The 14,538-nt window shown below is 39.1% G+C and overlaps 2 protein-coding genes across 3 annotated transcripts; both read left to right on the top strand.

Annotated features, from left to right (window-relative positions):
- Positions 1–938: 938 nt before the first annotated feature.
- LOC140556435 (ribosomal biogenesis factor-like) lies at positions 939–4,643 on the top strand. Of its 2 annotated transcripts, XR_011979728.1 has the most exons (5): positions 939–1,041; positions 1,644–1,760; positions 1,888–2,004; positions 3,380–3,502; positions 4,468–4,643. XR_011979728.1 is itself a non-coding variant. In XM_072680368.1 (4 exons), the coding sequence occupies exons 2-4, from the start codon at positions 1,650–1,652 to the stop codon at positions 3,446–3,448; spliced, it is 297 nt and encodes a 98-aa protein (XP_072536469.1). In that variant the 5' UTR covers positions 939–1,041; positions 1,644–1,649; the 3' UTR covers positions 3,449–4,122. The 2 variants fall into 2 exon arrangements, 1 of the variants encoding a protein (XP_072536469.1); XM_072680368.1 differs by lacking the exon at positions 4,468–4,643 and having other exon boundaries at positions 3,380–4,122.
- A 1,699-nt stretch (positions 4,644–6,342) lies between these two features.
- On the top strand, positions 6,343–13,399 carry fbxo45 (F-box protein 45). The gene is made up of 3 exons (XM_072678996.1): positions 6,343–6,811; positions 9,749–10,105; positions 12,258–13,399. The coding sequence occupies exons 1-3, from the start codon at positions 6,512–6,514 to the stop codon at positions 12,441–12,443; spliced, it is 843 nt and encodes a 280-aa protein (XP_072535097.1). The 5' UTR covers positions 6,343–6,511; the 3' UTR covers positions 12,444–13,399.
- The last annotated feature ends 1,139 nt before the right edge of the window (positions 13,400–14,538 follow it).

The following is a 14,538-nucleotide window of genomic DNA, read 5'->3' as shown; positions in this document are numbered from 1 at the left end:
CAAGTGGTGCTTTAATATATTAAGAAAATAAAAGTGTTAATAATTAAAATGAATAATTAAAAGTAATTATAAAACTACTGTACAACCCTGCTAAAAATATAGCTAGCATGGCCAGCTCAAGCTGGTTGTGCTGGTTGAAACAGCAAAGGGTGTGATTTCGTTTAATATAAGTATGAGCAGTTTGACCAAACTCATCATTTAGCTTTACCAAACTAGTCACCCAGTATGACCAACATGACAGCCAGCTCGGTCAGGTTGGACCAGCTAGTCCAGGAAATAAAAGCATAGGGTATAAAAGCACCGTATGTTTTCTCCTGGATGATCAAAGCACTAATTTTGCCTATCAGAAGTTAATGTAAAATAAGAGGTTATTTCAAGGGGTTTTAGAGCATTTCTATCGGCCTATTCATGCAGAATTGTTTACACAATGTGCAAAGCAGCTACAGAGTACGAATGATGAGAATAATAAAAACAGACAAAAAAATGGAGACACATTGGACAGCAGCCATATACAATTACTGCATGTGTCTTTATGCAATAATAGCAATCTAAACGTATTACACTATGGCAATATTAAAAGTGAAATATATATATTTATTTATTTGACATCTATAGTCTCTCTCTCTCTCTCTCTCTCTCTCTCTCTCTCTCTCTCTCTCTCTCTCTCTCTGAATTTATAGGGTGGGATATGTATGTGCCTACACTGATTTTCTTGTGAGACCTGTTTGCTGCAGTTAGTACCTACGAAAAGTAGCCTAAAGAAGGACAACCAGTGAACTGGTGACAGAGTCATTGGCGCCCAAGGCTCACTGATGCGTGTGGGAACCTACAGAAGAGTAGGTTCCCAGAGGTGCAGAGGTGTTTTTGTGGCACCAGAGGGGCCTACACAATGCTTTTAATGTCATGCCTGATCGGTGTACATTAATATTGTACTACAGGTGGCAGCAACGTGCCCCAGCCTTGAGTCTTCAGAAGAAGAAGAAGAGTTAACACATGGTTGTGGTGGAGCGGTAGCATAACAGAGGGACATTTTGGTGCAGCGTAAGTTACATACATATATTTCTATTATATATTATATTTTCCCTCCCGTGTATTTTTTCTTATTGTACGTCATTGATGAGCAGTACGTAGTCTGTAACTGAACAGCCTCATGGCAAGACAGGCAGTGGGCAACATAGCCTAAAGCCATACTGGTAAACATGTTACTACAAATAACTAAACTGCAATCAGGCCAGGAAACCCCATATTGGCAGCCTTAGAAGTGCAGTTCGTTAGATGAAACTTATATATTTTAGATTATTTTAATAAAAAAAATAGAAATAGAATAGAAAGGCAACCCAGCTAAACCAACAAGAGTTAAAACAGAATGGAAGTCAAACAAATCTTTATTTTATTTAATTTATTAGTGTTACTAGTTGCAAAGGTCACTCTTTCCCTCACAAATATACCGAAATATGCCCAAATATCAGTTTAAATATGAGATATACAGACTTTTGCTGGAAAATAGCTGGAAGCTATATCATTTCCTAAGTAGTGCACTAGATAGGGAGGTAGGTCCCATTTGAGATCGTTATGTACCCTTTATATTGGTACCAATGTTGGGCCTGGTGCATAAACATACCTTTCTGATATTTTGTCTTCAGGAAAAGATGGCAAAAAACAAACAAAAGGGCAAAAAACAGAAGAATGTGTTTCAGGTGGCCCAGAAGCAGGCCAAACTTAAGACCAAAACCAAGCCTGTTAAGACTTCTTTGAAACATGTAAGTGCTTGTTCTGCTCACTTGTGATGTGGTTGTTGTGCTCTCTTCTTAGCTTTCTAAATATGAATATGCATGAGCGCTTATGAAAAATAAATCCTAGAGAATCATATCCCTCTCTTGACATTAGATGAACACCTTGAAGAATGAAAAAGTAGAGAACCTGAATGAGATCTTCTCAGAAGTCCAGAGGGATGTGAAAAGCATTTCAAAATGTACAGCTCCAGAACCTAAAGAGAAACCTGTGGTAATATTATCTGTCGTTTCATTTGCCATATTTTTGTAAAATTGCTATTGATGGTTGTAGTTTTTAAGGGATTGCATTTTGAAAAATTCTACTGTTAGAGAGAAAAAAGTCTAATGCATAAATATGAAGGAGACTTACAATTAGTTACGCTCAGATTTCCTTGTGTGTCCCATGTGCTTTGATTTGTTGGTTGTTTTGTTATGCCAGTCTGAATACTGAACTGCAGTGTACAGTGCATTTATATTAATACTTTATATTGACACAGTGATTAATATGTATCATTCAGTGGTCTGATTGGCATACATCACACTTCTTGGAAGCTATAAATAACCACCTAAATGAAAAATGAACCGAGTTAAGAAATCTTTAATGCTGAGAAACGTTTTTGTGGTTTGGTTTAATCTCCCAACCTTGATACCACGACCTAACATGGTCGTGAGGACATGTTGTAATTACTGCTGAAAAGGGGTGCACCAGTCATGGGTTTTTAGGCTTCTTCTACAACCAAATTGTCATTTTTTATCCATTAATAATTTCATTAATATACTTTATCTCTCAAACCCCTTTTTTGCCTTTTTTTTCTGACCTGAAACTTACTATCCTAACATTTGCATGGAAGCATTTAGAGGAGCATAAATGTGCATAGAGATATAAACATGGTCCTTCTAGTTTTTACCGGTCCTAGCACCTTTCTAGTAGGTTTTGAAAGCTAAAGCTTCTTCAGAAACCTTTCTTATTTGAAGTCTTGCAACTATCTAAAAGGTGTCTTTTACCCACTGTAAAAGAACACTTTGACAGCTTTGTTTTTTTACTGGGTGTACAGGACAGCAGTGTGTATGAAAGCATGTGTGTTTGGTGTGTTTATTGCATTAAACCGCTGTAAACACAAACATGGCTCAGTTTGACACAAGCTCAAAAGACGGACTCAACGGACTAATAGAATCCTCCATTATTAATACAGACTTAAAGTTTATTTGACTTAAATATTCACAGAGGAAGTCAGTAAAAACTGCAATATGCAAACTTAAAGGTTTACATGTACATCTTACACTTCTCAAATATGAAATACAGGAACTCAAATACAGTGACTTGTTTAATGAAATGCTTATTTTAATACACTAACTGTACTAAAGGGAAAGAAGTATTTTGATGACAGTAGCGATCACTGTAATTACAGTAGTTGAATCCTTTTTCGGTGCTGTAAAGAACCTATTATTGAAAGATTGTCGGAAGTGAGCTACATGAAAAGGAGCAAGAATCAGCCATTTCCGGTTCTGCACCTGAGGATCTGGAGTCTTGTAACCTGTGTCTTTGTGATCATGACAAACATCAGGGCTGGCTGAAAGTCTGTCTAAACCTAAACTTCTTTTTTCAGGTGGTCAGGGAGAAGCCACAGGAGGCTGTGAATGTGGATGGAGCGGCCCAGCTTTTCTCCCAGCTATAGGGACTTTGTCTGAACGAGTTTTGCACACAGCACAAAGGCAGTGCTAAACTAAATGTGAGGCCTGAATGTAGTTGTTGTTCAGTTGAGTTGGCAGCTGTGACATTTGGGGCGATGTCTTTTTCCACACGATTTGTGTTGGATTTCAGAAGGAGAGATTCATTAGGGTATGTTAAGGAGAAATTATAATGAATCTGAATTTCTAAATTCCTGCAACAGAGCAGGATCACACTATGGAGAAGATGCCAGAACCTCTGACGGACTGGTTCCTTGTCCAAAGTGTATTCCTATGTTGCGTTCAGTGTTCCCAGGTAGGCTCCAGATCCACCGCCTAGGACTAGGAAAAGTGGATAAGAACATGGATAAATGAATTTCATTACATAATTATTTTTAATGTCAGACAAAAAAAATGGTCTGTGTATGGACGCATGCTAGTTATCAACAAATGCTGGCCTGAATTACAGTCTGATACTTCTAAAATAAATAAATAAATAATCACTAACAGTCTTTTCACCCCACCTATTTACAGTTTAAGAACTGTAATAGGGCACATTGACTGACTTAAAAAGTGAAGAAGCTATTGTATGCAGTGACCATTTGTACAATTTTTATTAATTAATGAAATGTTTATAATCATGAAATATGTCTATAATCACATAAATAAACTTGGAACTTGATGTATATTGTATAAAGTGTTCATTTAAAAAAAATGTGACAACTCAAATATTTGGTTGAATGCTGATATGGTTCTTCTATATCTCCTATATAGAAATACTTTTTCACTAGTCTTTCACTAGTGTTATAAGTAATGTAATATTGCTTAGAGTGTAGCTGTTTATAGCCTCTTAAACTATTCTATTTATTTTAATATCAGGCTTTTATTTCAAACTTGTGATCATATGGCTGTGTTCAGTGAGTACTGAGTAAAAATGTTTTAAGATCAGCAAATGTCTTGTGTAACAGTTGTGACCGAAGAAGAACAACCGGGTCATGAGTATCCAAATCTCATTTTTGCAATCCAGAAAGGCCTCGCCTCACAACTGACAGGACTTGGAGGAGCTGCTGCTAACGTCTCTGTGCCAGAAACCATCAGACGTCTTGTGGAGTCCATGTCTTGATGGATTAGAGCTGTTACTGTTACTGCTGTGTTGCTAATGGCCCACTACCAAGACCAGGGAAAGCACCAGCAATCCTGTGGTCAGAAACTGACTAATAAGGCTGTTGAAGTCAATTCTGCTTCTGCTTCCAAGTAATCGAGTTCATGTTGGGCTGATTGCAGAAAATTAAAGACAAATGAAAGTAAACAGTATATTAACCAAGCACATACGCTGTTATGCTTAGTATTAATGATGATAACTTGACATTAATTCAATATGATCCCACCTCAGTCTATATTCAGGTACACAAGATGTCAGTTTCATTATATGACCTATTTGGCCTTAATACGGCATATTGGAGAGTTTACTAAACCGTGTCCAGTTTTAGGTGGCTTTTCATCCTCTCCCCTACATATTTCCTTTAAAAAAAAAAAAAAAAAGTCATCCCCTCGCCAAAATTAAAGTATACGGAGAACCTGTAGGAGGCGCTGTTGCTTCTGCTCTATTCAGGCGCCGCTTTGCCTCTTTTGCTGCTGCTCGTAGCGTAGCGACCCTGTTTTTCTGGAGTCGACTCCGACTCGGCTTCTTAAGCTGGAGTGAATTTATGAACCAGTAATCAACCAGTTAAACAAACGTTTTTGCTCCAACTCAGTTGTGTGAAATTTACTTGCTCGCTGTTTGCATGTTTCGTTCCACCTTAAATGGTGACACACTTAAGGTAGAACAGAAAAAATTGCCTAAGGAGGAGGCACGTGCTCCAGATACACAGCTTCACGAAGCCATTCTTACTAGTCATACGTCATACAGATCGACATACACTATATGTCCAAATGTTTATGGACACCACTTTTAATGATTGCGTTTGCCTACGTTAAGTTGCACCCATTGCTGACACAGAGCTGTGAGCTGTTTTCTCTGGAATTATGGTGCTCCATCAAGTACTTTAGGGGCGAGTTGGGGAATATGAATAATAAATCAATAAAGCAGCTGTCACTGAATGCAATCAAATCCTCACAGCAATGCTCCAAAATCTAGTCGAAAGCCTTCCGTGGAAGGCAGAGTTACAGTTACAACAACAAAACAAAAGCAGGACAAACTCGTTTTCAATATCCTTGATTTCAGGAGAAACAATGAATGAGCAGGTGTCCCAGTACTCTAGTCCATATAGTGTATCCGTAATGTAGCATTGACTAGGATGAATAGGATTGCATATGATCATTTACATTTCATTCTCTAATAAATAGAATTACATTTCAAGATGGCCATATTTAGATCTACAAGTAAAAATTGTATTTCCAGATATGTGTACTGTAATTTTGAGTAATACAAAATCCAGGTCCACATATCTGTAAACACATTCTGACAAGTGCAAGTACTAATTCAAAAATATCTCTACTGTAGTTTTGACTTTCTGTAATATGCAAGATATGAGCAGTTCCTGGTACCTAAACCCCAATCCATACATTTCTAGTGATGCCCCTGGTGGTGACTGGTGGATGTATTTTATTTGACATACGAACAACTGATTGTTTAAGCATCTCTAGCGCCCTCTGTCTGTAAATATGCCCCAACAACACAGACGTAATTGTTAGACAGGTCCTCAAAGGCGTGGAATAAAATGTAAATACCGGTGCGATCATTGTAAACACGTGTTATGCATTACTTAAATTACTTTAAGATTATTTCAATTATTTTAGTAGAGCGTATCTATGTTGTGTATATTTAATAGACATTTTTTTATAAGCACCGCATTTTGCAACATAACACGTCCTGCTAGGACCTTTACAATAGTCACAGATTTGCTCGTCTGGCTACAACCACACGGAGCTCGGTTGTTCATTCTTAGCCAAACATGTTTATTTGGAACCGTGATATGGCTTCGAGCGGCTCCTAAAAGCACGAGACAGGTTCATGCGTGTGCTCTGACAGCCGTTAACGAGTCCTCTCGCCTCGCTGTCTGTCCGGCGACATGTCCGGCGTGGCTGGCGCTGGCGCTGCCGCGGCCGCCCCTGGCTGCGGTCCGGTCGGGTTCGCCTCGGGCTGCTCGGGCTCGGGCTTCGCGGCCAGGCTGCCCAGCCGCGTCCTGGAGCACATCTTCTCCTATCTAGACCTGCCGGACCTCACCAGGTGCTCGCTGGTTTGCTGGCACTGGAACAACTGCCTCGCCGACGAAAACAGCGAGGTGTGGCGGAGCCTGTGCTCCCGGGTGCTCAGCGAAGAGGCTCTGCGGTCAGACATCCTCTGCAACCTGCCAAGTTACAAAGGAAAGGTAACGATATACGTTCTGGGCTGAAGTCTTCAAACTTAGCCTCGCAGCAAAGACGGCAAGGGTAACATTTAATGCTGTGATGTAAGCCAGCTAATAGGTGTTAGCTACCTACCTACCTACCTACCTACTTAGCTATCTAGCTAGTGTATGTGTATTTGAATGGTCACGTTATCATAACATGAAATGTCCGAATAAATATTACTACACAGTGTGCTGTTGACATGGGCTATAGTCCAGTTGCACAACTGTGCTGTGTGTATTAACACAGTAGGGACTGTCAGGACTCATTACAACAGGGGAAGGGGTTCCTTACCCCAGTCATGGGGGACCCCACATTATGCACATTCTTGGGCTTTCCCTCATTATCTATATAGTTTTTACCCTGGAGGTCTGGGGTAAACTGCATTTTTGGGATTTCCCTGCTCAAGCACACCTGATTCAACTCCTCTCATACCAGGTTGATTTGGTGTGCTATAGCAGAGGACTGACCCCTGATGTGTGGTACAATAAGTAATTTCCCGGGCCTAGTGCTGGACTGCTTTGCCCAGCACGTTTCCCTGTCCTAACACACCAGTTCCAAGCCCCTCCGGAGCCCCTGAAGTGAGTGTTAAAATGTTGCACCAGGACCAGGGATGGAGGTCTTAAAAACTCGACCTCAGATCCAGTTTACAGTTCTGGATCCTGTTACATCAACTCAGCTGATTGGACACGGATTGGTCATACCTAACAGTGATTACAAGATCTAGGACTGAATGTTCAGCTTCCGATTTGCAGCACAGTTTATAGTGCAGTGTGTTGTTTTCACATTTAGGTCCCCTTGTCCTGCACATTTTAGTTTTTTTGGCTTATCCAACACACCATCAATTGATTTAACAGATTTGTTTAAGCAGTGGAAATGACTAAAAGTGCTGAACACCAGCCGTCCAGGGCCAGAACTGATGAGTGCTGCCCTAGACCATGCACACTGTATTCAGTCCAGTTAAAGGGCTTGTTTATTATTGACTGGATGTTGGTGACAAATGTCAGGTAATAAACAGGATTTATTACTTTCCACAGATACAGACAGACACCTAGCAGATGTGTGCATCTTTAGTTTACAACAGGAGATTTTTGGGTAATGTGGCTAACAAACACTGGACTGTCACCTGTCTCATCTCTGCAAATACATGTAAATGCATGTAAAATTGTATGGTCAAATATGAATGCCTAATAGATGCTCACCTAACATTCAACTAACTTGTAATAGGCATTCAGTTAAATGTTAGTTTTAATGTCCAGTGAGTATCTAAGAGGCATCTATAATGGACACCATCCAAATAAAGCGATACCAGGATTTAAAAATGAGTCTGTAAAATAGAATGGATAGATTATAGTTAGACTTAAAGATAGATTGAATAATTTAAGATAAAATTAGAACTGTCAGTCAAACCACACTAATTTGTCACACTCAACAACTGAAGATCTGGATGCATTTTTAGGGAAATCAGATTGGTGACCCAATGTGTGTTAGCAACATTAGCCTAGCATCTCCTGTTATAAACTAAAGAAGCAAAGTTCAGAGACCAAACATATTGTTCAGCTGTCCATCACGTTAAATAACACACTCACTAATGCTGTGTTGTTAGCTGTGTATAGAATGTTGAAGATCAGTTGAAAATGCAGTTTGGACCACAAATGCTGCCATGATTGTGCACAAACAGTCAAGTTCTAGGTCACAAATATGTAAACTGAAGAGCAATGAAACAGTGAACTGATGAAGTAGTACGGTTTTGTTGTCATGCCTTATCAAGCTGGCAAACATAGCTAAAACTAAAATGGAACTCGTCACCAGCTTCCATAGTATAGTATAGAAATTATAATCAGATTCATTAATAAGATGTATCTTGCACCAGTCCAGAAGATCTTTCTAAATGTTTCTGGTCTTTGTTGTCATTTTAAATGTACAAATGTGCATCATTAACAATGTTTGCTAAGATTTTTCAGCCAATCTTTTTTTTTTTTTTTTTAATTCTTTAACAACTTTACTGTAAAACAAAACATTTATATATTTTTTTTATTCAGTGGCATTGGCTACAAAATAGTTTCTATTTTTATGGGCAACCTGGCAATCTGGTTCCATCTTTTAGTTTCTGGTTAACCCAAGTTACAGTTGACCAATAACTTGCATCAGAAATCGCATAGAATCTGGCAGATGTGGCAATTATCTTATTTTGAACGGTCTTAAACTGCTAATTTTATTCACCCATACTTTCATTTATCAGTTTGGTTTTGTTTTCTTTCTTTGTCATGTATAATAGTAATAATAATGTCCAAAGGTGACTATACCTGTGAACGGGACTCTGCTAAACAAGTGGTGGGGGAAAAAGGCCCCGCTTGCTGTCGCTTTTGTTTGATCGTTTTATTAATTTTATTAATTCTGTAGGGAATCCTATTTGTAAGCTGCTAAACAGTGTATCGCTCCAGATCGAATCTTGGCCTTTGCCTATCTATTCCTTGATTAGGCCCATTACTAGCTTTTGTATCAGATTTATTTTTTTAACTAAAACCTTAAGATTTTTAGAGAGCACCTTAAGATGAATGTGCTGAATGTGCTCTGTTAATTAGATGGCAGAGTTGCTGCCAATTGCTGTTTTCAAACCACCACCTACACAGTTTCTAAATCAGAAAGATAACAGATAACACTGTGCAAAAGTCTGAGGCGTCTGCGAAAATGATACATGCAATGATACTGTTTATCTGGTCAGTAAGTGCTGATATCAGAATACATTTAAAAAAGCTAAATATTGTGATTTTATTGTGTTAGCTTATGCATTTTTTATTTTATTTGAGAAGATATGTCTAATTATTCCTTCACTGAACCGTACTTTACATGAGAATGCATTTGGCTAAAACATGAAAACCAAACCTTTCCCCCCCTGTATTTCTCTCTTTCTATAGCTGAAGTCATTCCAGCATGCTCTAAGCTCCCATGACTGCTCAAGAAATGTGTATGTGAAGAAAAACGGTTTCACCCTCCATCGCAACCCTATTGCTCAAAGCACAGATGGCGCTCGCGGTAAGATTGGCTTCACGGAGGGGAGGCATGCCTGGGAGATCTGGTGGGAAGGTCCACTTGGGACCGTGGCAGTCATTGGCATTGCCACCAAGAGGGCACCCATGCAGTGCCAAGGCTATGTAGCGCTGCTGGGCAGCGATGACCAAAGCTGGGGGTGGAATCTGGTGGATAATAACTTGCTTCACAACGGTGAGGTCAACGGCAACTTCCCTCAATGCAACAATGCACCCAAATACCAGGTAAGGTGGTGTGCTTGATGTACTCATTAGGGATGCATTAATGTATAATATCTAAAACAACATAGCGTCTATAAAAGTATTCACCCCCTTGGATTTATTTAGCTTTATTGCTTTTATAAATGGATTTTTGGTCAGTACAATTTGATTAAGATTAAAGCAGTAACTGGACCTTACAGGCAGGTGTCTTTATAGAATAAACACTTGAGATACATTAACTGGATCTCAATTTTACTAATTCTAAACTTCTAGCACCAATTGCCTGGTCCTCTGTTGCACAAGGTCAGTCACTTTAAAGATGGTGAATATTAATGCAGTTACTTATTTTACATTATATATTTTTATTTAATTTACATTATTGTGTGCTTGTTCTCGTCATTTTCACTCATGAGCATCTTAAATGTCAAATCCAAAAGAGAACTGCAGACAAACATTATTGTCAGTGTCAGTGACAGTGTCAGTGAACCTAAATTTAGCTTGCTAGCTTCAACTTCAAGGTATATTTTGGATCCTAGCCAATACAAAGTAGCTAAGGGTATTAAACAGTGTAAACATCAAAGTGCTTTTGTCTCTGTATAAGAGCGTCTGTTAAATGCCTTAAATGTAAAAGTAGTGAGCAAAAGGCTACATGGCTAACAACAACAAAAATAAAGGCAGTACACACCACGGTTCAGTAGCAAAACTAAAAAAAAGTAAAGCTAGCTGATGAGCACACTGAAGATAACATGGTGAGTGCATTCCAATTACGAGTGGCGAAGTGGACATGTATTAAAACGAGGCCCTAATTTTAGCCTTAGGCACTCCTGTGTCTGACGTCTACTGTGTGTACATCTGTGCAATGGGGAATAGTTTTGTCTTTAAATTCGAGGTCAAACACAAAAAAATGCCTGCACTAGTCATTGTGACGAACATTTACCTTTCCGGGCAACATTTTTCACAATTGCTTTCCCCTTTTTGCTGCACCCTAACAGCAGGCTGGTTTGCTATGTTGCGTGCTAGTTAAATGGCTCTATCCTGTTAGAGTAGATGGTTCTTAAGTGTGGTGCATAATGTTGCAAAAATGAAAACTGGGAAAAGTAGGTCCTATTGAGCTCTATTAAGCTCAGCATCAGCAAATTACTCAGCTTTTTGCACTGATGCCAAAAATGACATTTAGCACTTAAGGTGTCAGTTACATGCATGGAGTGGTGTTTGTTTGTTTGTTTGTTTTTGTTGTTGTTGTTTTTTAAATGCCGATAAGACTTTGATTCCAGACAACTGCAGCCGAATGGAAATCAGAAAGTTGTTATAGAGTACAACACAAGCTTTCATCTCTAGCTTTTAGTGTGGTCTCTTCAAAACCTGCCTAGATTTGGTCTGTTACATTGACAAACCTTTATGGGAACCAACAGCTACTGGCCATCAGTCCCAGGGTCCTTAGATAATTAAATTACTTAGAATGCTGTATAGGAAATGTCTCCAGACTAGGAGCTGTTTGGCTAACTTTAGCAAAAGAGAAAGATTAAATTTACAAAATTGGAACACCCTCTTTTAAAAAAAAAAAAAAAAAAAGTCTTAAGAGATGGAGGTAATAGCCAAAGCAAATAAAACGGAAGAAATATCTTTTAAAAATCCTGTGACTGAAAAAAATATCCTAGCTTCAACTAAGCCATTCCAGAACTTTCTCCATTTTGTCTTTTGAGCCTTTGCTTGGTGGATTTTGGATTCGGATCAGTTTTTACACTCATGGGCTCTCATTTTTCCTCAAGCACCCTTAGGACAAAAGTCTTCATAGGATGTCCTCAAATCAGGAACCCTCTCTGCTGTGACACTCAGCAGGGAAATGCATCCCCTATTAAGCACTTTGTTTCTTCAGACTTTTTTTTTTTATTTTTTTATTAGAAGACGTGGAGGAATGAACTGCATACTGATCCTAGTATTTACAGTAAATAAGAGCCGCGTCTGCCTGACTCAAGAGCACAGGGCTGACTTGTGATGACTATATATTAACAGTCCATCTAGAATGTAATTTACTGGTTACTGCTGTTGGGATGTTAACTGAATTCCATCAAACTAACTACACAACAAGGAACATAATTTATGTGCAATTCTCTTTTCAGGTCTGCCTAATAGTCAGATGTGATAGTTTTTGTTTTGTTTTTTTCTCTTATTTTAGATTGGGGAGAGAATACGTGTGATCCTGGACATGGACGATAAGACGCTGGCATTTGAGCGAGGTTTTGAATTTCTAGGTGTGGCATTCAGGGGGCTGCCCAAGACATGCCTCTTCCCAGCAGTTTCAGCTGTGTACGGTAACACAGAGGTCACTATGGTCTACCTGGGAAAACCTTTGGACGGCTGAAGAGTCTCTGTTTCTGCGCCACATAGACATCACGAGTGCCAAGGAAAGCGACGTCCACGTGGCAGAAAAATGACTCTGAGCAATGAGAGTGAGAGTCAAGCCGTCCGGGGAGAAGTCCGCGGTTTACAAAGGGGGCAAAAAGTGAGGCTGTCCACAGCACGCATTCGTGGATTTGGCAAGTCTCTGGATGCTCCCCTTGACGGCTGTGGACCATATTGTTTTTAAAACTGATTTTAACCTAATTTATAAAAAGACACTGGGCTAGCTCATAATCCTAGTTAATCAGAGCCAACCCGATTAGATGGTAAGTGGCAAGTTTTAACCCTAACCTGAACCCTCATCCTCTAACCGTAATCCACAAAAAGAAAATGCATTTGTAACACATTACCGTAGTGAGGGTCTGTAACGATCCACTGATACACCGGCGAGATGGCTTTAGGACATCCCTCTGCACCACAAATCCAACAGATGTGCGGGCAAATGACAATGCCAAAACAATGTTCCAATTACCTCTACAGCTTGACTATATGGAACCTGACAAGGCTGCTTCACTAGAGGAGTTAGTACTTTGCATGCAGTAAAGCTGTTGAAGCTGTCTTTTGCCATTGGTGTTCGTGCAGGAAATCCAAAAGAAACCTATTGTAACAATGTTACTGTACTGCTCAATCGTGATGTACTAGTGTATGATATTTATTTATTAGGTTTTATCCTTGGTATCATTGAGGTCATGGGACCTGTAAATAAACTCTATATGGTGCCAGTCTGTGAGAGTGTACAGGAAGGTTGTAGTTTTCTACTGTTTTCTTTTTTGTTCATCAGCCAAACTGCAAGTCCCATATAGAGGGGTGATGAATGAAAAGGAAAACCCAAGTAAATGAGTGAAGAAACATAATGCGCTAGATTTAAAGCATACCGACAAATTTACAGTGACAATAAACAGAAATAGTGTCCTGTTATATGTTGGCTTATTCATAAAAGATTGTCATGTTTTACCAACTCTTATTTGCATGAGCAGGTGATTCATAAACCATGCAAAAAAATCCACTTGACTAACTCTGATTGTCAGTGTCCTGGTAAGAAGCTAATGTTTTTTTGTAACCTCCTTAACGTTTATAGGCAGATTTAAACAGTATACAAAAGTGCAATTTTAATTCAGTGCACTTTTTGTAAAATAGAGCAAATTTGTCCTCATGCTTCATTAGTTCTCCAGGGTTTTTTTTGGATCAGGCAAAGACGCATGTAAATATTGTGACTTTTGGACAGTGAAGAGACCGCTGAACATCAAAAGGCATGACCAGGGATAAACATTGACATTTTTTAGTTTCACAGAAATATCTGTGTTGTTTTTTTGTTATTGTCCCATTTGTCATGGATAATTACAAGTGGCATCTGCAATTGTTGCAAATTATGCTAAAGTTTACTTGCCATGTTATGTTCCCTAATGTTAGAGAAAGTTTTATGGCCACAAATATAAAAAGATTATTTGGATTCATGCATAATTTGATAACCTTCCATGTTCGATGATACAAACCTACAGTCCTCATCGGTCACAGAAATTTTGTAGGACAAAATAGATAACAGATCGCTCACTTTTGAATGATTATGGGTCTTTTTGTTTGCAAGCCCAGTGTCACGTGTGGCAGTGCGAGTGCATGAATTTGGTGGGCAAACCAGCACTTGTATCCAGCACCTTTAAATCTTCTTTTGATCTGTTTGTATCCAGCGCCATGACAATCGTCACAACAGTCAAAAATTCAGCACATCTATGCAGTTTGTGTTAAGCCCCCGAAACTGCCTGTATATCTGGTATACTATACTTTCACTTTTGCTTTATTTGTAGAATTATTTTACCAAATACTTTTCTAATTCTGTTCCAGTTTCAAAGTCTGGAATTTTCCACTAGAAGGCAGCCAATAGCACACTGACCACGATAATCACACAGCCTTTTTTTTCTTGATGCTGGATTGCCCCTATCGTTTTTGCGTTTATTCCTGAGGACGTGTACAACCGACGCACCAAATGGGCGCAGGACACAAGAGAACGCAGAATGTGATGTTGGGAGTCTTGCCTAGTGCGCCTTACTGATGTAGCCAGG

Source organism: Salminus brasiliensis, chromosome 5, assembly GCF_030463535.1.
Source record: "Salminus brasiliensis chromosome 5, fSalBra1.hap2, whole genome shotgun sequence".
Classification (NCBI taxonomy): Eukaryota; Metazoa; Chordata; class Actinopteri; order Characiformes; family Bryconidae; genus Salminus; species Salminus brasiliensis.
This window is presented reverse-complemented; position numbering and strand designations above follow the sequence as displayed.